Source organism: Rhipicephalus microplus, chromosome 3 (genome assembly GCF_043290135.1).
Source record: "Rhipicephalus microplus isolate Deutch F79 chromosome 3, USDA_Rmic, whole genome shotgun sequence".
NCBI classification, from domain to species: Eukaryota; Metazoa; Arthropoda; class Arachnida; order Ixodida; family Ixodidae; genus Rhipicephalus; species Rhipicephalus microplus.
In genome coordinates, this window is record NC_134702.1 from 5136048 (window position 1) to 5160067 (window position 24020).

The 24020-nt window shown below is 45.2% G+C and overlaps 1 protein-coding gene across 2 annotated transcripts in view; it reads left to right on the top strand.

Moving 5' to 3' along the window:
* Positions 1-24020, top strand: part of mTor (serine/threonine-protein kinase Tor) — a 278630-nt gene that overhangs the window by 248482 nt on the left and 6128 nt on the right. For both annotated transcript variants that reach the window (XM_075888782.1, XM_037433800.2), the window contains exons 50-52: positions 6786-6921; positions 11760-11825; positions 16194-16268. In XM_075888782.1, coding sequence (XP_075744897.1) covers positions 6786-6921; positions 11760-11825; positions 16194-16268 — 277 coding nt within the window. The remainder of the gene's footprint in view (positions 1-6785; positions 6922-11759; positions 11826-16193; positions 16269-24020) is intronic.

Sequence of the window (24020 nt, forward strand, 5' to 3'; positions counted from 1 at the left end):
GAGGCCACGACAATTGAGAAGACTTTAGAAATTTGTACCCGCCAGTACGATCGCCGATTGATGCAAGACAGCACAGCTGTTAACACCCTCGGCTCCGACGACATACATGAAACAATTTGAGCGATCGTACGGGAAGAGCTGCATAAATTGTTGCCGGCCTCATAGCATCCCGTTGACTCGATCGCCGACGTTGTACGCCAGGAAGTCCAGCAATTTTTCCAGCGCAGCCTCAGCCATGAGCTATGCTGCTGCATCTCGCCGTCATGCCCCTCCTCCTCGCCCACGCCAAAACGCCGCCTTGTCACACTTCCGTCGCCAGACGCCACCGCTGCCACCACCACCACCGACCTCCTACCGTTCGCCAGGGGGTCAGCGCATTGTGCCGAGAAAAACCGACGTTTGCTAACAACCACCCGCTCTGCTACCACAGCGGTGAGGCCGGCCACACCTACCACCGTTGCCAGTACCGACAGATGGGCCTACGGGGCTTCGACATCAACGCGCCGGGCCCACAGCGGGGTGAACAACCGCATGACATCGCCGACTACCTTGCAGGAGTGCAGTCGACACACCGACGACCTTATCGTTCGCCATCGACAGTCTGCCGCGCCTCACCGCACTGTGGGCAGTACACCGGCTCTGTTCAGGGCTGATCTCTGAGCCCTTACTAGCCAGTCTTGAGGTCCATCGACGGAAAGCACTTCGTGTTGTAGAGTTGATCCAAGGCACTGTCTATCCATGGGAGAGGATTAAGATCTTTTTTTGTGATTTTGTTGAGGCAGCGATAATCGACGCAGGAACGTAGGGTTCCATCCTTCTTTTTCACTAACACCACGGGTGATGCCCAAGCACTCTTAGACGGTTGGATGATGTCGTCGTGTAGCATTTCGTCGACTTGTCTTTTAACGGCCTCGCGTTCTCACGTCGAAACTCTGTAAGGGCTCTGCCGTAGTTGCCTGGCGTTTTCCTCTGTTATTAGGTGATGTTTCCCGACTGCAGTCTGGCGAATTTTCGACGACAACGAAAAGCAGTCCTTGTATTGCAGGAGCGGGGCCTTAAGCTGTTCTTGCTTATGCTTCAGAAGGCTCGGATTGATGTCGAAAGCTGGGTGAGAAGCTTCGTTTTATGGAGTAGGTTCTGTAGTATCGGCGAGGGTGAAAGCATTGATGACTTTCATAATTTCGTCGATGTTGCTCAAATTCATGAGCATAACTGTTGATTTTTCTCCCCATAGCTCAGCGATTCCTCTTGCAATGCAAACATTGCATATTTGCAATTGAGCAATAGGTGCTGATTGCCTACAACGACGCCTTCGAAGTCTTTTGGTTTTGGGGTGCCGACAGAAATTATGACGCTTGAGCAAGGAGGGATGGTGACTTCTTCCAGCACATTCAGGGCACGACTTCCTGATGGTGTGCGTGGCGGTAGTGCTTTTTCTGTGGATGGTGTTATCAACCTTGCTCTCAGGTCGATGACCGCACCATTGGGGTTCAGAAAGTCCATTCCAAGAATAACATCTCTCGAGCAATGCTGCAGTACGACGAAGCTGGCGGGATAAATGCGGCTGTTAATGGTCACTCTGGCTGTGCAGATTCCCGCTGGTATTACTAGGTGACCTCTGGCTGTACGGATTTCTGGGCTTTCCCAAGCGGTCCTAACTTTGTTCAACTTCGCGGCGAAAGTCTCACTGATGACGGAATAATAGACTCCGAAGACGACAAGAGACACCGAGAAAAAATGGCGTTTATAACACGAAGCAGCCTTTTTAAGTTCAAAATTATGCTCTTCAGTCATTGCTCAGCACCTGTGACTTTTCAACGCGTTATAAACACAGTGCTGGCAGGATTGAAGTGACAGCCTTGTCTCGTTTACTTAGACGACATCGTCGTGTTTTGCTCAAGCTTCGATGAGCATCTTCGGCGCCTGGGAAATGCCCACCAACAAAAAGGCCGTGCGTCGATTTCTCGGCCTGTGCGCCTATTACAGGCGCTTCATCAAAAACTTTGCCCACATCGCCGAGTACCTCACTAACATTACGAGGACTGACGTCGAGTTAAAGTGGGAAACCCCACAGGAGGAAGCATTAGGGGAACTGAAACGACGCCTGCAGACACCTTTATTACTCGTGCATTTCGACGAAAACGCCGAAACAGAAGTGCACACGGACGCAAGCAGCGTAGGACTCGGCGCCGTCCTTGTGCAGAAAACTGACGGACTGCAAAGGGTTATTAGTTACGCTAGCCGGTCACTATCCAACGCTGAAAGCAATTATTCCACAACAGAAAAAAAGTGCCTTGCCGTCATCTGGACGACGACAAAGTTTCGTCCTTACATCTACTGCAAGCCCTTCAAGGTTGTGAGCGACCACCACACCTTGTGTTGGCTAGCTAAATTGAAGGATCATCCAGGTCGCCTGAGACTTAAAAAATATGACATTACTGTCATTTACAAGTCCAGCAGAAAACACTCCGACGCCGACTGCCTGTCACGAGCCCCCATCGACCCACCGGCGCCCGAACACCGGAATGACAACTGCTTCTTGGGAACGATAACTGCTGATGGCTTTGCTGAACGCCAGCGGGCTGACCCAGAACTTAGGGGCCTAATCGAATACCTTGAGGGCAGAACCTTCGTTGTTCCTAAGGTATTCAAACGGGCACTTACGTCACTTTCACTGTGAAACTGCCTTCTGCAAAAGAAGAACTTCTCGCTGCTTCAAGCAAACTACCTTCTTGTGGTGCCTTCAGCTCTGTGACCAGAACTCCTCCAGGCCCAGCACGATCATTCAACGGCAGGACTTTGGTATTTTGCGCACGCTCGCGAGGATACAAAAAAGGTACTACTGGCCGCGCCTCACCGCTGACATCGCTCGTTACGTTAGGACATGCCGAGACTGTCAGTGATGCAAAACACCGTAGACAAGGCCAGCAGGCTTTCTTCAGCCGATCGAACCACCTTGCCGACCATTCCAACAAATCGGAATGGACCTCCTGGGGCCATTTCCGACATCAAATTCGAGAAACAAATAGATCGTCGTAGCTACTGACTACCTCACCTGCTACGCCGAAACAAAGCCCCTACCCAAAGGTAGCGCTGAAGAGGTAGCCAAGTTCTTCGTTGAGAACATCGTCCTTCGTCATGGCGCCCGAGAGGTTGTCATCACCGATAGACGTATTTCCTTTACTACTGATTTGACCCAAGCGATCTTGAGACACAGCCAGACAAGCTATCGCAGCACCACCGCCTACAACCCCCGGACAAATGTTCTCACCGAGCGGCTAAACAAGACAATTGCCGACATGCTGGCCATGTACGTCGACGTTGAACACAAGACATGAGACGCCATCCTTTCGTACGTGACCTTCGGGTACAATACGGCCTTTCAAGGAACAACGCAGATGACGCCGTAAAAGTTGGTCTATGGAAGGAGCCCGGCAACGACTTTCGACTTCCAAACGTCGCTGACGAAGAGAACCTCTACGTCATCATTTACCTTCAGCGCGCTGAAGAAGCTTGTCAACTCACCCGCCTGCGCATCAAAAATCAGCAGGCGACCAACAGCCGCCGTTACAATCTTCGAGGAAGCTTTGTTGAGTACCAGCCCGGGGACCGTGTCTGGGTATGGACGCTGATACACCGACGTGCGCTCAGTGAAAAACTTCTGCGACGGTACTTCGAACCGTACAGAGTAGTTTGACGTCTCGTCCCGCTCGACTATGAGGTCGTTTCCGACAGTATAAACTCTCAACGGCTCCGTGCTCGACCTGAAGTCATCCATGTCGTGTGTCTCAAGCCATTTCATGTGCGAACCAGAGGATTGCATTTTGTTGTTGTTGCTATATTTATTGTTTGTCTTTATTATTCTACCTTCGTCTTCTGCTAAAGCATCGGGACAATGCCTCTTTCAGAGGGGGGCAATGCCACGTTCTTTTCCTCAAGTTTTGTTATCACCCAGTTAGACTACGTTCAGAGCAAACCGTGCCTATGATGTTCGAGAAGCTTCAAGGCTTTAGTAGATCGTTTTGTTAAGATTACACTCACTTTGGGAACGTCACAGATTATTTGGGAACCTATGTCGCTGCTAGCGATAATGCTAAAATATTCGATGGCAAGGGTATAAATGTCGACACGAATCGCCGCTTGTCAGCAGATCGACGGTTGACGCTCTGTTCTGCTTCCTTCATTCACGTCACGATTCCGTGACTGTGACTGTGACTGTTTGTGGGGGGGGGGGGGGCGTCAAATACTTCAGAAATCTCAATAATATAAATTTATATCAAAGCGAATTCAAACAGTCAAACCTTTCAACATTTGCACAAGCCTAGACTGCTTGCTAGCAGTCCCTAATACTCTACCATTGAAAGTGTGCGCAAAGAATATGAGACTAATGACAAGACTGACGAAAGCAACGAAGGCAAGTACTAAGTTCACGCGAACTTCTTGATGTGATCACTGTCATTCGTACCTTCCTCAGCTACCACAGCAACGGCGACGCTTTTGTCTCGATGGTCGTTTATGCATTCCTTGTTTGTTCAATTGTACCAAAGTTGTGCTGCTTTAAAGTTTATTCATTATATGCTGTGTTTTTGGTTTCCTGCTTTTTGCTTTCCATTTTCATTGCGTAAGGTGCCTTACTTTGATTTGATGTGTATTCCTTGCTCATTTTGCTTTTATAATTTTTTTATTCATTTGTAACCAGAACCGAGAGTTCCGTTGCAGTCGCGAACTTTAGGACCCTCGTCTGTATATTTTATACTTTGTAATAATCCTTTTTTTGTCATGATAACACTCATTGATTGATAAAGCTTACTCAGCTCTGAAGCTCGAGCCACGAGGTTCATTCACGAAGAAAAGAAGTGAAAGCTTTAAGAGCTCACTTTTTTTTACTTAATATCAATGAGAACTATGAGACAATAATGCCAAGGAAGGTTATTACTAGCAAGTGTAGAGACAATAATGCCAAGGAAGGTTATTACTAGCAAGTGTAATGTAAATGTGAAGAAGTGGACAAAAAAATAGTTTATCGTGGACAGAACCTACGGCCTTCAAATAAGACGTCTGATCGTCTACCACTAAGCTACAGCAGTTGCCATTACCTTGTCCACTTTTCTTTCTCAACACAGTAGCAGTAGTTAAAAAAATTAATTTCACTTGAGACATGCAATCAGCGCAGACAATCACAAAAATCAAATGTAAAAGATTTTCATAATCTAGAATATCAGACGTCCTTATACTTTGTCTTTGTGGGGTATGTGGTAGTGCCACAAAAACTATAAAAATTATCAGGGATTGTCTAAATATGACATTCATTTTTACATCCATTTCATTGTCTCCCGCTTTTGCAATGCCCTGCCCTGTCAATCTTCTTTTATGAGCATTAGTGAATGTGTTTGACAAGGCTACAATTTCTTTTTGTCTCGGATGACAAACCAGTTGGTAGTTTTAGCTCGATGTCTTCTGTCCCATATTTTATTCATCCTGTCTTTGTTAAGGGGGGATGAGGATCCTGAAAAGTGTTTTTATTTATTATCTTATTATTATGAAAATTACCATGCATGTGTATTATTGGATGGAGATTGCAAATCTGCAAACAGATTTCAAATATCTCATTTAAAGGAGAAGTAATGACAACTTTCCAGATTATAATTAGTTAATTTTTTATAGGTCGTTATGGTAACTCGCAATAAAAAAGTTAGTTTTCAAAACTACATGGTGCCTCTAAAAGGTCCATCCCACAGGCTAAAGAAAAATAGATGTCGAAATGGCTATTTCCTTGATCAGAAATAATTTTGAAACTGGGGAGGTTAAGTGAGCTTCCAGTGTATACTTGGCATTTATCATATAATTACAATTCTATCAAGGTTGAGGGAAAAAGAAAAGCTTTAGCCTGTAGTTCGAATGCTGTGGATAAGAATGGTACCAAGTTTGTTGAGATATCTTCACAGAAACTTTCTCAAAACTCCCTCAAGGCCTCAAGGCAGATTCACTTCACAAAAATAAAAATGCCAGGAAAATTACATTTCAAGTTTTATATACATTTGTAATTTCATCTAATAAGCTTTTGACAAAAAGAAGTGGTATTCTGCCATAATAAAAGATTTTTACAAAACATGCTTTGAACTATAAACACCTCAAATTGCAATTTCTGGAAGTCATTTTTTACGATTTTGTGCTGTTATAAGGCCCTTTCATCCTCCCTTAACTCAGTACACCTCTGAAGATGATGATATCAAGAACTTATGTAGCTGGCATGACTTGATTTGCACATGAATGTTTTGAAGCTGAACAAAATGAGTTGGTGGAGTCCACAAGAAAACCAATGAAGGCAACATTTCCCGTAGCAAGCTCTAAGGCATTATGACTGCAGAGGTGTTTCCCATTCTTCACAGTCATAACTGTAAAACTTTTGCTACGGTTTTCTATGACTTATGCATGTGAGCATGCCTTTTCCAGGCCTGCATTCTTGAAAAAGCTAGAAACAGGTTGAATGTGGCTGAAGAGTGCACAACTCATTGATTAGGGCTTTAGGTCGAATTGATGTGGCACTTCTGTTTGACAATTGTTTGCAAGCTAGCAATAAAGGGCACCTGTTTCATACTGCATGTTGTGAACATTTATAACCCTTGCTCACCCATCACTTCCAGCAGTCGACAGGGGGCCCCAACACCTCTGCGACTGAGAACCACTGTGCTAGCCCATCTTGTGGAAGATGTGCTCAAGTTCTCTCGCATAGAATTTGCAAGAAAAATTTTCTTTTGTAACCCTTGATATTTTTGTCTGCATAGGTGACTGGCATTGAGGGCACATATCGAATGACCTGTGCAAAGGTGATGAAGGTCCTGCGTGGGAACAAGGACAGTCTAATGGCTGTCCTTGAAGCCTTTGTCTATGACCCTCTGCTCAATTGGAGGTTGATGGATGGTGAGCAGCCATACATATGATGAATGCATGCACATGAAACAGGCTTCACAGTAGATAGACTAGTGCTCCGTGATCAAAAACTTTCACTCTTGTGTTGCGCGAACATCCATCCTTGATGGGAAAGTAGGTGTTGCCCCCTGGGCATAGACGAACTACATCTTTGTCTGTATTTGCTGCAAGTGCGAGCAGTCATCAAAGTTAACACCTAATGAACATAGTGTTGCCTAAAATTAACTTGAAGGGACTCTGACATTGCGATTGTTCAGCAACCATGCGAATGATAGGTATTACACAGATTTGCTTAGTCTTTGTACTTGTGGACCTCGAATCGCACTTGTGCCTTTGTTTATTGCTTTTGTTTAAAAAAAAAAAAGAACGAACCCTTTTGCACTTTGTGACTCGATTTGAAATGGTAAGGTTAAAAGGACACTGAAGTCAAATAACAATTTATGTCAGAGTGAAAGCTCAATGTATGACGTCTAAAATGACAATATTATCATCAGCAGTGCCCTAATTGTCGAGAAAAGAAGGTAAATGCATGAAAACATGTGTGCTACGATTGGACATTCGCAAAATCATCCCCATTACATCAGAGGTACTGCCTACAATTAATCACAAGTAATCTAACTAGCTGCACTAAATAAAGAACCTTTCGTGCATCAAGAGACATAATGAAACGCTGCTTGTTCATTTCTGTTTGATTTCTGGAAAAAAGCACCGCCAGACGTTACTGTGTGGAATGGCGTGAGTGGTTCAAAAATTTACTTTTTGCTTGGGTAAACTGTACAGATCATGCCATCTAGCGGGGCCCAATGGAACCAAGCACGCCTGCATCTTGAAGGCCATGTCTAAACATTGTTCAGAGGTCGTTGTTGCTGCTGTGGCGTCGCTACTTTCCCTGTGCTGCTACTAGCGTCCGCAGCCGTGCAGTAAAGCTGGGCAACGTTGTGCATGGCAACAGTGACGTCGGACAGAAAGTTGAGGCAGGAACGCAATGCAGACCACTAAAATGTAATTTCGTTTCAAAATAAGCACTTCCTTGGCACAAAAGTAACACGGCGATGTTTCTGAACCGCTATTTCGACAATCAATGTGGACTTAATGATTACCCTTAATGTCCCCTTAAAAAATTTAGGTGGTGAAGCACAACTGTTGAGCACTTGCCGATTTCGTTTCATGACAAAACAGCTTCAAGCCATGGGAACGCAAATGGAGCCAGAAGTACAAAGATTACACAAATCTGTGTACTACCCATCTTTTTCATGCTCGCTGAAACGCCGTGCATTGCAGCTCTCATAGACACTAGCGCAAGAGTTCTCTCTAGTGTATTTATAGAAAACCCTGTGTTAATGAACCTGAGAAGGGGTTGTGGGGCTCATTAAATTATGTAAACGAGGAGATTGCATCATAAATTCTCGGCATTCTTAAGAGTTTCAAAAACGTAAAATTCATCAAACTTTCATAGAAGTGTCTCACTATTTCAGGTCATACTTCTGACGCCATACTCACAGGTACTCGTGGATCCACGAGTTTTACGGGAAAGGAGAGATGAGGAGATGTGCACATTCGGTCATGTTACCAGGTGGCTTAGGCCATTCTGGCACACCAGCATAGGTGGCCTAGCGAGCGCGAGTATTGAATGACCGAGTCTGCAATGGAACGTAAACCATCATGCATTGTAAGCCATGGACTTGATGGGTACTAAAATAATCATTAAATGCTCATAGATAAAAGAGGTTTATTACACCGATTGAAAGAAAATTTTAACTTGAGGCTCATTTTACAATCTTCTTTTACATTGTCAAAAGTCTTAGTGCTTGCCAAAAATTGGATGAATGCACCTTTAATTAATTCTGTCTATGTTTGTTGCACCTGTGATTTTATAGAAGGTAAATTAAATATGCAGCTTTTGTGGGCCTAATAATTATGAAATTTGTAAGAACACCCAAAAATGAAGCTGACTTTGTAGGCAGATCTATGCTATAAAATCACTGTCATCACTATCTCATGGAGGCATGTAATTCCTTTTCTCACTAAAGTTTGTACGTGGACGTGAGGCAGGGTTGGGGGGAAACGAGGAGGAAGAAGAGGTTAAAAATAAAGAGGATGGCTGACACCCCAGCCTAGTACTGTGTACTATTACAAATTGGCGCAGCCGCGTATACTTTCTGTGCGGACATTCAAGATGTGGGTGGACTTCACCATTGGAGCAAATCAACGCGGTGGCATCCGGATCTTGACCGCAATGCCTCAAGATGAAGAGGAACTAGCTCTTCCGGAAGCAGTGAGCACTGACGCATTTGTTTCCTATATAAGCACTAAAAAGAAGATAGCCCCAGACCATTTACTTGCTAAAAGAACGGTGAGGATCAACATGAAACTTCAGGATTATGAGAATTTCGTGCTGACTCCAGTAAGAAACGACGCGAAGCCTGCTACCGCTGCTTCGCCTGACAGTTCCATCGAGCTGATCAACAAGTTTCTTGAACTGCACCAAGAACAGAATAGGCAGCAAAATGATTTAATGCGCTTGCTTGTAAACGCGACGGAAAGATTAAGCAGACCGAGTCGCGAACAAGTGAAGCCAGACATGTTTGACGGAGAGTCTAGTAGCCCCGAGTCCTGGCTCACGTTTTACGAGTATGCATGCAATGAAAACTACTGGCACAGCGACGAAGATAAAGTGAAAAACATGCGACTATTCCTATCGGGCATAGCAAAGAGTTGGTACGAATGGCGTCTCAACGCTCACAGCAACAAACCATGGACAGAGTGGAAAGCAAGCTTTCTGAGCTCCTTCAGCGAGAACAAGGTGTTGCTATGGGACAAAGCAATCGCGTTCAAATACAGGTCTGGATCTGCACTCAGCTATTTTTATGAGAAAAGGCGCTTGCTACAGCTGGCGGACTCATCTTTGCCTGAGACGTCTGTGGTTCCGCTTATCATTCATGGTTTAAGTCCGGACCTCCAGAAGCAAATACAAATGCGAGGACCCAAGACGGTCGAAGAACTTCTGCAGGGAATGCGAAACCTCTACCTCCAGGACCTAGGAACCCAACGTCCACCCATGACACCTGCTGTAAGGAATACCGGGGCCACACGAGCTGAGGAACGACGCGCGCTTGCAAGCTGGAGACCTACTGCAACACCCGTATCCTTTGTCAACGCAACATTGTTGTGGGAGGGAACTGAAGAACTTAAGTTCCATAACGGAAAGTTCACAGTCCCAGAAACAATGGTGCCTCGAATTTTGGAGCTCTATCACGACTCCCCGCACTCAGGTGGACATGACGGCTTTTGGAGGACATATCAGAAGATTCGTCAGCGTTTCCAGTGGAAACACATGAAAGAGGACGTTCAAAGGTACGCTCAGTCTTGTCATCAATGTCAAGTTAACAAAGCCAAGTACCTTCAGAGAACAGACGAGATGGTTTTGCCTCAACATTCCGACGTACCATTTGAAGTCATTCATCTGGATTTCGCAGAGCTCAAGAAAAAGGCTGCAGGAGTAAGAAGAACGCAGTCTTTCCTAGTGGCAATAGACCAGTGCACAAGAATAGTGGCTGCACGGCCGGGAAGGGAAGACGCAAATAGTGTGATCGCTCTTTTGAGTCGGGAGATGTTCAAGAATACGAAAATAGTAATATCAGACAATGGGCCAGCGTTTCTCAGTCAGCGTTTGCAAGATTGGGCGAAGGAACGAGGAGTTGTATTGCGACGCTGCGCTCCGTACCATCCTGCAGGAAATGGCATGGCTGAAAGAATGATTCGGGATTTGAAGCAGTTCATTTCAATGTATCCCGGTTTTCAGGGTGGATGGAAGTGCTGCTTGGAAGCAGCTGTCGCTCATCACAATCGGTCGCACACTGCGAGCATCGGCTGTAGTCCATATTTTGCAGCTTTCGGAAAGGTACCAGTGCTTCCTGCTGATCAAGAACTTTGCATTGCAGACCGCCTGCAATTGTGCGAAGAACGAAAACCTTCGGAAGCCTACCAGCGATTCCGGGAAAGTATGAAGAGGAACTTTGACCGTCGCCACAACACGCGGATACCTCAGATACAACTGAACGATCTGGTGCTTGTCAGAAAAGGCCTTCCCGGCATAAAGCAGGTGTACATGGGACCTTATCGCGTGGTGCAGATCGCAGTGCAACATGGCATTCTCAAAAGGGTCGGTTACACCAACAATGATGGTGTGCTGGAGTTTGCGACCATTGGAAACGTTTTCAAGTATCACCCCAGGAGGGATGAGTCTTCAAAGAAGGGGAATGTACGTGGACGTGAGGCAGGGTTGGGGGGAAACGAGGAGGAAGAAGAGGTTAAAAATAAAGAGGATGGCTGACACCCCAGCCTAGTACTGTGTACTATTACAAAGTTGTCATTGCTTTCACTAAATTCACCACCTTAAAACACACACGGTGAAAATTTGACTAGCTTCTCTATGAACGACACGCATGGCAAAGTGCTCTGGGCTTCAGAAGCCTTTCTGAACATTGTGTTGCACCCTAGTGTACAATAGAAGTAAACATCAACAAACAAAGCTCACATATCTCTCAAAAGATGGCGCATCAAGTAAATGAACAATGTGTGCAAATCACACTAATAAAAACCATGAAATTTAAACAGCCTGCACCTTTGTCTGGAGGTGTCTGACAGTGGACTGCTCCAGCAATGTCGCATTGCTGGGCTCTGCCCGACAATGGACCACAATGTCATTGAGCATAAAAGTGAAGTTGTACAAACTTAACTTGCTGCTATTTTGCTTTGCATGGCATGAGATTTAAATAAGAAAAAAAGAGGTCCTAGAAATAAGCCATGTATTTTTTTTTCTTTTTCAGCTCAGCCCAAAGTGAAACATTCTAAAACAAGAGGTGGCTCTGCCCCTTGCAGCCACGACCAAGGAGGTAATTTGGGAATGAATCTTCAACAAGCTATGTGCAGTGTTTGCTGATTTGCTGTTTTTATGCCATTCTCTACAATAGAATAAGACTCGCAGATAACGCAAAGCTCTAAGGCGAGGGAGCAGGTGTAAAGCATGTGTGTTTGATAATTTCGCTGTCATGGAGTAAAATAAGACCAGAGGGCCGACTCCGCTTGTCTGGAAGGGACACCTTCTGCAACGCCTTCCCATGTTTAGCGGCCTGTTCGCCAGATGGCGCTACGAATTGAGAAAAAGGGCGAAGGAGAGACTTCATTCTCAAGCAGATCTGTGGCAGAGACTCCGTCTGTCATTGCTATGGCAACGACACGGTTGCGCTTTGCCGTGTTCTTGGGTCTGTTTGCCTATCCGTTTTGTCATCTGCTCTGCACATGTCGTATGTCTGCTACTAATGCCTTTACTAACGCATTCTTGCTACTAATTTCACATACCGTTAAACCTGGATATAAGCAAATTGACAAACTCTCGAAAAAAATTATCATAAAGAAGATTTCGTTATATACAGGTTCGGTGCGAAAATTAGAAAAATAAATGCACAAATTAAACATAATGGGAACTGAAGGCAGAGGTAACCCAAAACACTTATTTGGCACTAGAAGATGCATTATTATTGTGTTATTACTTATATGAACACTCTTGCCGGGTTTTTGTCATTGCCACCATGTTCCGTAACAAGTCCAAATTGATAACATGCCCTTGCGCATTGTAAGACGAAGAGATCAAATCAGCCAGCCCTTCTCTATCACCTGGAGGGCGCATGCGATAACATCCCCCCGTGTGTTAGAAGTGCCGTCGAAAGCTCCAACAGACTAGGAACCACACGTCTTGAACGAGCATGAACAAAATGTGGGGGGGGGGGGGAGATCTAGCAACGATGAACTTTTATTTTGAGGGCGCGCTCATGATCGCTGGCGTGCGTGCTATCTCGGCAAGCATCAGTGCACTTTCAGTGCGAAGAGACTGTGTGACTTTGCCCTGGAGTGGTCATGTTTACTTACACCAATGTTTTGTAGAAGTTCCGTGACATCGGATACAAAAGAGTTGCCTGCCAGCCTTAATTCATATCACATTGCTATTTGTATTATCAAATTCATTGCATCGCATTCGATGCACCGTCGTATCGTTGCCAGAACTAATTGCAAATGATAGAGTCCCGCGAACTCGCGGCGTGGTGCAAAACGGAAGCGCGTGACGATTTGACCTCCGAAGATCTGTCATTGTCATCGTGGTGTCAAATAGTTTCCATCAGCGCCTAATCTGACATTCCGTCGGTGGTGACAACATGGTTGTCTGCATTTAAAAAAGAAAGAAGGCAAAGCTGAATTTTGTCAGGAGCCACTTCATGCTCGCGCAGTAGCCATGCATGTGCGCACGTTGTCGAAAACGGAGAGCGAACGACACGGATACCACAGAAAGCTATTCTATGAGGCGCCTTTCATATGCACGGTGGCCCCGACATATATGACGCTAATTAAAAGCGTGGCACTGCCAACACTAGAGTAGCTTTTTTTTTAGGGGCGAAGCTGCTTAAGGCGTGGGTCTGTCCATCCACCGCTGTTGTATGTAGCCACCAGAGGCACCGGACAGATGGACAGACGCGCGGACGGACAAACGAACGGACAAACGCATGAACGGTCGGGCAGACGGATGGGCAAACGCACGTACAGACAGATTTACTCATGGATGGATGCACGGATGTAAGCACGGACGGGCTGACGGACGTTTCGCCCATCATCATTCACTCCGTGGATATGCTGTGATTTTTTGTTTTTAGTTTGGAGGGAGGGGTGGGCACATCCGCGCATACGCCTACGGTGGAAAGGACGGTGGCAACGCCAGCGGCTCATGAGGCTCAGGCCCGCCTGCCCGCCTCGCGCCCACCTGTGCTCAATAACGAGCACTCGCTCTTGCTTGGGAGTCGCTGGGGCCACGAGCGCGGCGCTGCCGCTTAGCGCTTTATCGGCGACGGGGCAACTGCGGAAAATGCATGCTCGTGCCAAAGTAACCTAGATTGAAAAATTTCTAGATTGTTCGTGGCGGAAATTTGTTATATCAAGAATGTGTCCTGCTGTTACTTTGTTGCATAGAGGTCACAAATACATGTGATTCAATTCGGTAATGGCGGGGAATAGAACAATTATATCGAAAAATTCGTAATATGGAGGTTCATTATAAGCAGGTTAAACTATATATTGTGAATTTTCATATACAATTCGTAAATCTTTGGGTGCTCCACGAGATACAGTTTACAGAAGATCAATGTCTGTGTCTGGTGCCGAGTTACATGTTTGTAAACCTCACACGTCTTTTTTTTTTTGCTTTTGAACTTTGGTAATATAATCTGAAATGATTCAGGCTTATAGTAAACCTTCAACTTCAAAGTGTTAGTAAATTTTTTTAGGTTTCAACTTTAATTAAATTCAAATGTTAAGTTGGAGGAGTTTTAGTTATTTACATGTATTTGAATAACAAATTTGGAGTGGACACCAAGCTGAATGAAGCTTTCACCTAAAGCAAGCATGCTCTCTGTCCATGTTGAACCACGACTACTTTCGTAGATGAGTGCCTATCTTGTGTGCCTCTTGTTTGTGTGCCTCAGCGCTTTTTTTTTCCCCTCCACGTAACCCCTAACTTTCGTCTTTACACTCACGTGCACATTTAGCATGAGGAAAATCGGGAGGGGAGAAAGGGAGATGCACTGTGTAACTTGCAATGATACATACATAAATTTCCTCATTTAGACCTTAGACCCACCCTCGTAGTTTGATATGACAGGAATGCTGACTCCACCCCCGCACAATGCATTCTCTCAGAATAAACCTGGTGGTCTAACTCATTCTTTAGCTCTCCCCCTCCACTCCTCTTCACACTTTTTCCTTCGCTTGTGCTGCTCACAACGCGCAACGCCATGTGTCTATAGGTGCATAGAAATCATTCAACAATATCAGCGCATGAGCTTAACGGCTGAGGCCGGTGGCGGCGACCGCAAAGAGCACCAAGCGAAGAGTGCTCAACAAAATAGGTGGGCAAGTATACGCCGGAACGCGGCAAAGTGTGATTGTGTGCCGTTGCTATAGCAACGATGGAGAGAAGCCCTACACATGGCTCAGCTCGATGACCGGCATCGCTCCTCCTCAGTTTTTCTTCATTTGTAGCACCATCTGTTGAACAAACTTTGAAGCAAGAACCAGTGTTGCAGATTGTGCCCCTTGCAAACGAGCGGAGTCTTCACTACTGTCCTATCTTACTCAGAGGTCTTGTTGCACTGCGAGTCTCGTAAAACGGCAGCAAACCACACACTGCATGCTTTAGGCACCACACATTGCAGGCAATGTCTTATGCAAACGAAGTGCTGTACATGCAAAACCAGTTCAATCTTTCGCAGAATTTTGCATGCATTGAAGCTCTTTACCGAAGCAGCGCAAAGGCAAATTACTGTCCATAAAAACTGTGCCATGTTGAAGCCGACACGCATGAGCCACAAATGGCATGCCTTGTGCCCATGAATGCTGTTTTCAACAGACAATATAATCTTAAGTCTCTCAGCTTGATGAATTATCGAATATCTCATCGTGCTCATGTTAGACACTGTGCTTGTGAACATGAATAACCAGCACTGAACATGCTCTGCCACTGCAGATCCGCAAACAGCACAAATTTAATTGTGTATACTGTATGGCTACTATTCATCCTCAGTTTCGCCATCGTGTGGACCTCTCATTGCATTCACTGAGGTCTCCACGTGAGAATGTCAGAGTCATGGTGCATGGATGTGTTGGTACATGGTAGCTTTCTTTTTCATGGGATGATTCTCGCTTGCATTGTGCTATTCAACGAGCAATCACTTTCGGCAGACTTGCATCTCTCAAGTGTGCACCAGAATCTAGCTGGTGCTTAGTCACGGACTCGTGCTTCTTCTTTTTGGGAAACACTGTTAAAAGGGTTGAATTATGTTTCCAGACTGAAAATGTCTGGTTATGTCCTTTCTATTTTGTTGATGAACTGAACATGACTGTTTTGATACTCTGTGCTCAGTTTAATGCATAAAAAAAATGGGCAAATGCCGAAATCTCCCGCCTTATCAATGGATAAATTTTTCCAGAAGTACTGCCCTTGATGTTTTGCGAGTAGGCTATCACGTTTTCTAGACAAAGCAGGCAGTGGCGATTAATGTGCAATGATCGCTGCCATAAAAGGCAATCTTTCTGCTGGAAAAAGTCAAAGAGCTGTAAGTCAATAGTGTTTGGTTTTAATTACAATGCTATCATATGTTATTGTTTCGAAATAAATCGCTTACCTCTTCCTTAGTAACAGTGCTTACACTTTGTTGCAGATATTCTGGAAGCAGTGGATATTGGTTCCCAGCCCACCGCAAAGAAAGCAGTTGACGCCGTTTCTGGTATTGGTGGTAAGAATGTTTGTTGGCGAAAGTGGAGATTATTCAATACGGACAGAGGTCTTGTAGTAAAAGTTGTACAAGTGGGACGGGAACATAAATAAGCTAAGGAAGCTTTTGATCAAATTGATATTAAAAAATACCTAGCCTGTTGAATAAATATAAAAAAATACCTGTTGAATAGTTTGCATTCAACAGTATTAGTCAGCTAACCTCAATGCTAGCAGTACTGGTACTCAGCAATATGATTTCTGAACCTGTTTCAGCTCGTAACTTTGTTGATAAACAAGCCTTGTTGTACTTTAAACTCTTTTTTTTTTTTTTTGCAGTGACATAGTGTTTCTGACTATTTCAACTTCATTATTCTTCATTATTTGTATCACTGGGAACGCTCAAGCAGTGCACTTTCCTGGGGAAATTTAATATTGATGTTACAAGGGGCCCACACTGGCCCATAATCATGTATGCAGGGATCCCACTTCTGCGCCAAAGTGTGCCAAACGAAATTTGCTGCTCCAACCTGATAAAATTGACGAAATTGCGCCAAACTGCGCCAAACCGTCCATCTCAGGGTTCCGCAACCTGTGGCCCGCGGGCCGCATGTGGCTCGCTGGGCAGTTTTATGTGACTCCCGGTACGACGTCAGAAATCATAAAATCGCTAGACACTGTGATTGCGGCCTGGCAGTACTTAAATAATTTTAATTAATGTTTTAATTACCAGAGACAGCGGTCTAGTCTAATGAGAGAATTATTTGCCTTCCTGCAAACAGGCCTCTAACACATATATACTAGGTGTTAAGACGATAACAACGACTGCGTCTCCGCTGCTACCCTCTGCACCGCAGCTGCGGTGCGGCCAGCCCGTGACAAGAAAGGAGGAGCGTTTTCATGCGGAAAGAAGCAGATCGGCATTTCAGAGATAACCAACACTCCACGGCAGCTTTCTTTTTTTTTTCCCCACTCTTTTTGCGCACGGCGTTGAAAGGAGAAGGGTCCCTAGGTGTCAGGGACGGTAAAGAGGGAGGCGTGGCACTGGCGCATCGCAGATCAGCATTTGAGAGAAAGCCAACACTCTGCGGAGGCGTTGCGTCGTGCCCCCTACCGGGCTGCGAAAATTGGGCGCCTTTCTTTCTCTTTCCTCTTCTAACCACTACCACCACCACTCCACAACAGTTTTTTTTTTTTCCTCTCTTTCCGTGCATGGCATTGAGAGGAGAAGGGTCTCTACGTGGTAGGGACGGAAAAAGGAAAAGCGTGGCACAGGCGTGTTCCAGATCGGCATTTGCATACCTGCCAACTCTTCCGATTTTTCCGCAAAATGTACGAATTTCGATCGCGCGTACAATCTTACAAATCTTGCCTGAAATTTACGAAAAATATTTCATTTCCGATAAAAAACAAAAATTGTAAAATAGTGTGCCCTCCGCAATTGGCTACGGTGCATTGCCGTAGGTGGTCGCGGAGGCCACAAAAAGGACGTGCTATATTCTGCCACCAGGAGAGAACCATATGTATTGGTGTTACCATCACATACTTGCGAAGTCTCCCGCATTGTTCGGAAGACCCCCAGATTGTGACCGTTTCTTCCGTGTGTAGGGTTGCCATGAAAATCTCCAGAAAATCAAAATGTGTGTTCGAGATCTGGCTGCGTTGACAAAAATGCAGGCCAATCCGTTCCAGGCTTTTTGCGAGCCCATCGCATTATAAACGAATTTGAGAGGCGTTCATGTAAACTTACAGTAGAGTATCAGTGATGCGAAACCGGGACAGATACGAATTCATGAAAGTCCCCAGCCAAATTCATGTGTTAATTGGGCCAAAATTAAAATATTCCGAACACTTTTTCTAATCGCGGCGTGTGATATGAACTTTAGTACCTAAACCATCGAACGAAAGCCGATCGAGAGCAGTGTGCTCGAAGCTTCGGAAGTAAGCGTGCGACAAGCACACGCACTGTCTTGTACAGTGCATGTGGTTGTCATTGCCACAACTCCTGTGGACAAAACCGCGTTCGTTCGACACTATCATGTATGGCGACGACATTGCTGACAGAACTAAAGTGTGTGCGCGGCCAACGTTCGACCAGTAAAAGCAACGCTGCTTTCCGCAAACTCTGTGGAGAAAACTGCAGCAGTTGCCACCATAGATAGCATAAAACGACTTAGTAGTGAAGGCACATAAATTGAAAACAAAAGTACCGTTTGCCGCAAACCACCGCGCACAAAACCGCTGTCGCGGTGATGCGATAGCGATCTACGAGCTCCAAGAGCACGTGGTTGACGCAGCGGTAGGATGAAAGGTGGTAAAGACGGAAAAAAAGGCTAGAAGCGTTTTGCCATTCCTGTCAAAGTGTCTAGTAGCGAGCAAAGCCAAAGCTCTGACCCGCGCTTTCGCGGCAGCCAGTTGCGCCGTCCTGTCTGTTGGCGGGTGTCCCAGGAAAACATACGCGAGTTGTTTTGACGGAAATATATTTTTCTAGTTTTGATGACGCTAAATTTCGGCCGCTCCTCTTTTTAGGCTCTCATCTTAGTGAAAAACCCTACCCTCATGTGTTGGGCCACTCCAAGCCATTATGAGAGCGCAGCGCCGATGTTGGCGCTTGCGTTTGGGACCCCCTCCCCCATTGTTTTTCACAATGTTTTTTGCTTTTTTTTCTTTTGGTGCCAAAAATGGGGGAAATAATTCAGTGTGCCGATTTGATTTGTGGTGACAAAACATGATTATGCTTGCCCCTAAAGGCAAATATATCGCAGCTACACATTTTAAAAGAAGTTTGTAACCACCCCTCCACACCCTGCTTGGAGGTTTTACGAATTTCTCTGTTGCCAGGTTGGCCGGTATGCATTGGAGAGAGAACAAACATTTCGCCCCAGCCCTTCCTTTTTTTCTTTTCCTTCTTCGCGCGCTGCATTGAGGTGTCAGAGATGCCACCGTTGGATTGAACGTTGTGCTGAGAGCATTTTAGGAGCGCAGTATGTTCGAATTAACCGTCGCAACTGCTTGCGTGTTTGAATTACTAGGCGTCTTGGCCCATTGGAATACACATAGCTTTGACGGGACCACAGCGTCAGTTCTAATTAACCGGAAGTTCGAATTAAGTGTGTTCAAATTAATGAGATTTGACATTGATAAATTACGCTTTCATAATTCCAAAAGCACCATGCTTTGCCACGAGAACTCTCTCGGTAAGCAAAAATACACGCAAATAGAAAATTCGGGTGGCTTCACATAGTTGCATTAATGCATCAATTGCTGTGACTTTATAAATTTTGACATTTTTTACTAGGTCCTACTCATCTTTTAAGTGTTAAAAACAAAGTAAACTGGCTTCTGAGATAGCTCTAGACAGCATACTAAGTCTCAGGAAATTACTTTGAGCGAATGTCGCTAAAGTAAAAAAAATACACATTGAAATTCGTGGTATCACATGCAGATATTTCAGTGCAAAATTCAGAAATAATTTATAAATAAATGTATTACCGATTTTTTCTCTCTAATTAGTAAACCTGAGACGCTGAAAAGAACGTGAAAGTTCTCGAAGCCTTTTTAAATCTAAAGAGATCCTTTGTTATAGGTCAGCGTCTATTTAATATCCGAAGTGCTCCATTATGAATATATACCTATGCCATAGTGCTCCTAATAGTAAGATTACCTGCTCCAAAACTAAAATTTTACTGCTGTAAAGTGCTTCTAATAGGTAGATTACCTGTTCCAAAATGCTCCAAAACTAAAATTTTACTGCTCCAAAGTTCTCCTAATTGCAAGATCACCTGCTTCAAAATACTCCAAAACTAAAATTTTACTGCTCCAAAGTGCTCCAAAACTAAACTTTGACTGCTCCGAAAATTGCTCTATATCGGCATTGCCCAGTGGGATCACTGTGTATGGCACTACAACAGGGCTACTGGGTTTTCGAATAAAATAGCTCGTAATGAGCGCATGCATCATGGCATCTGCTCTTGTGAGGAAACGTGAGCATATTCGCTGATTTATGCAACGCCAGTGCTGTTGATGCCACACCAGTGGCACATCGCACCGGAGATTTGCCATAGTAGAGGCAGACTGAGAAAGCCTGCAGTATAGCAAGCTATATTTCCAACATATGAGGTTTACGCTTAGCTTGCCCTTCAAGTTCTTTTTGTAGGGGAGCTGACTAATATGCGGGCTATTCTCAATCATACTTCACTGCTTATTTTCTAGTGAAATGAGCGAAGTTTGGTATGATTTTGGCATACCTTCTTGCGAAAGGTCTCCCTTGAAGACCTTCCTAGTCAGCTTTAGCAGTTTACAGCACTATAGGCAGTCAATGTTTCAAACTAAAGAAAAAAATGCTGGCGTGCCAACAGCAAACAAGTGGTCGCGCGCTCTCTTCCGGTACAAAATGGCAGCTTATGGTGGCTTCACTCAAGCGCGTTTGAAATGCCATGAAGTTCTCTCGAGTAGAATTCTACGCCAGATCGCACAGCTACAGCTACTACAGTGCAGCGAGAAGTAGCCAACTGGAACTATGAGTTGCCAGCAGCAGCACTGCCCTAAAGGGAGGAAGGAGCCCTCCCCTGTGGAATGAAGCTGATTGAGAGGGAATGTGTCAACCTAATATTGTGATCACTGTATCTCTGGTCCTGCTGTAGAGAGAGAGAGACTGTTTATTTGGAAAAACAGATTTTTGCCAGCGTTTATATATTGCTGGCTTGCTACTCTGTAATCCCGCAGTAGCTGTTCAAAAATCTTTTTCGCCTATGTATTCCTGGGCGACATCCGACCCATACCAAGGTGTTTTTCACACCAAATGTGATGGGGGTGGTTCATGGCCTCTTTAATAACAATGTGGATGCTGATGATTACTAGTTGTTGAATATTGTTGAATGTGTATTTGAAAAAAAGAAGACATAGAGGTGTGGGCACAAGAGGAGAACTCACGCAAGATGTGCCACATGGAACGTTGGCCTAGCATGAATGCGTTTATCTCGTTGGATTATTAAACCCTCTGTTTTTGCTATACACTATCGGTGAAGGCACCTTAATTCCACATTGTATGGTGCTGAGGAACCTGGGATTCCGCAATCCAAGTGACCCGGCAAAAGGGCTTCACCCATTACGAAGGAGCTTATCAAAGGCAAGCGAATGACTCAGTGAGCTCTGTTCACGTGTCTACGAGAGAAGCATGTCAACTCATGAAATTGAACAATTTAGCCTCATGAAATTGTACACAACAGGCCAAAGGCATGCAACGACGGTCTGTGGGCGCTCAATGGACACCTCACGGATGATCAAGTTACAGAATAATATGTCTTCATGGCAGAATATGATGACAATGCTGCTGCTCGATGTTGTTGCTTTGTCATCATTTGGATGAGCTCAAGGCGTCAGCGTCAAGGATTGCCGACAGTGCTCCACCTAACGACGTCAAGAAAGTATCGCCACTGCAGGAAGTCTGCCCTTGGAGGTCAGGTGAGACACGGGCTTACCGGCTCTCGTCTCCCTAATTGTGAGAGCTTGCTTCACTTCAATGGAAGGCCTGCACAGGGGTAGTCTTTCTGGGACATGTTTAAGCACTCCATTCTTGAAAACCCGAGTCTGTCAAATATCGAAAGGTTCTACTGTTTGAAGGACCTTCTGACACTCTGCAAAGGCCATCGACGGCATTCAAGCCATAAAGGGCTCCTACGGAGATGCTGTCGCACCTTTAACCAATCGATTTGGGAACAAGAAGATCATCAAGCAGTAATACTTCATGAGCTAGTAAAGTCTTCCACCGATGTGGCTTTGTTGTGCAACCTATTGGACACCGTCCACATCAGCATCAGAGGACTCAAGGCGTTCAGGTGTCTGGGGCCCTTCAATGTCTCCATACTCATAGAGGTCCTCACAAAACCAATGTCAAGAATTGTCTTGGTGGAATATTTCAGATAACAAAGCCACAAAAAAACGTCGAGGTGCTCGCATCATTGGAGGTGGAACTGCAGAAGCTACTCGATTACATCCGCATGGAGGTGGGGGCTCGCGAGACCTTTTTAGTCTCTTATGAATCAGCGACATTTGATTTCTGCTTTGATCAGCCATGCAATGAATCAAAAAGGTATTTACTCCTTTCGCCTTTCTTCAGCGCACACGACAGAGTCATATGCTTCTGACGTGAGCTTGCAAGAGAAGAAGAATCGCCTAGCCAAGGCCGGCAGAATGCTTCAAGTGCACAGTCAAAGGGTATCACGCTAAGGATTGTCGTCGACATGTAGCTTGTCATATATGTAAATTGAAACATGTGACCATAGTTTGTAACCCAGAATACATTTTAAAGCAGTGATCGAACAAAGCAAGGTGCCTTAGCTTAGCTCTCGGAACACACGAAGACATTAGATGCACTTGGGCAAGCCAAAAGATCGTGTACATTTATTTAATTACTTTTACATTGATGATATTATCAGCCGAGTCAAAAACGTCGCTAGTGATACGCTAAAACACAACTTTATACAATATTTCAATACACCCAATCAACATAACGACAAACATAACGTAAGGCAATACCCCATGGGACCCTCTCATGAGACGACTATTCGCACCAGCCGCCACACACCAAAGATAGTCACTCATGTCATGTCTCATGTGCCGCCACCCAGCCCCACTGCCAGGCATCGCTGCTGGCATTGCCGCGCTAGCCATGATGATGATTATGATGGTGAATTCTCGCGAGCACTGTGCCACCTACTGCTGAGCAGCTGTCAACCCTAACTATGGCCTTTCCGCAAAACACGTGTGCACCACGAAGCACAAACGACATTACAGGGGGTAATAGCATCCTCACATCCCTCCAACTTTAATTCTAACCATACCCATGAAAAAAAAGACCACTTGACAAAGCTACACAAGCTCTAACGAAAGATAACACATGTCCGTGAAGAATGTCCGTGTGGCACAACACCGCCGCTGGTTGACAACACTGTACTGTCTGGCTCGAAGACATCACCTCGGTACTGATCCAGCAATGGCAACATGGTCGTCCGCGTGAGAAAGTGTCACTTGCGCCGGCATGTCTTGTTGTTGCGGCCGGCAGTGACAAGGACGCCGGACTGCAGATAGTTGCAAAGGTCCCAGGCATTCCCTTCACCCGACGTTTGGACCACAATCCTGGCCAGCGGTCAAGACGATGCACAGAACACATCCAGCTGCAGGTTATAGCACACCTACTACGTGCACTCAAAACACTTTCGACAGAACGGTGCAGTAGGTCAAAGAAAAGAGAGCTTCAGGCGAAATGACCGCGTGGTACGATATCCAGTACTGCTAGCAAATACATCGGCGGCGACTGAGACACCCAGCTCAAACTCTCCCTTCGGGCTTGTCCTACAATCCACATGCTCTGGGCTTTGCTCTACCCAGATGCGAACTACATGGCTCTCATACTAAACTCATCAACGTACTTAAAAAATAATAATTATGAGCCATCTCCTCAAAGGGAACCATGATGTGTTGGGAAGCAGCAGCTGTGCGCACGTCGTTGAACAGCCAGTGTGTGGTCTCGAACTGATGGCGCTCTCGGAGTGAATAGATACAGCAAACGTGGTCAAACCAAAACAGTAAAAATATTTATTGAACTACTATTACATCGACGATATCATCAGCCAAATCAAATACATGACTAGTCATCAACACACTAGACCAACCTTATACAATATTCTAATACTCTGAATCAACATAACAAATACAAGGTAACGCAAAGGCAGCATCGCTGATGTCTGACTCACCGCTAGGGACCCACGGAACA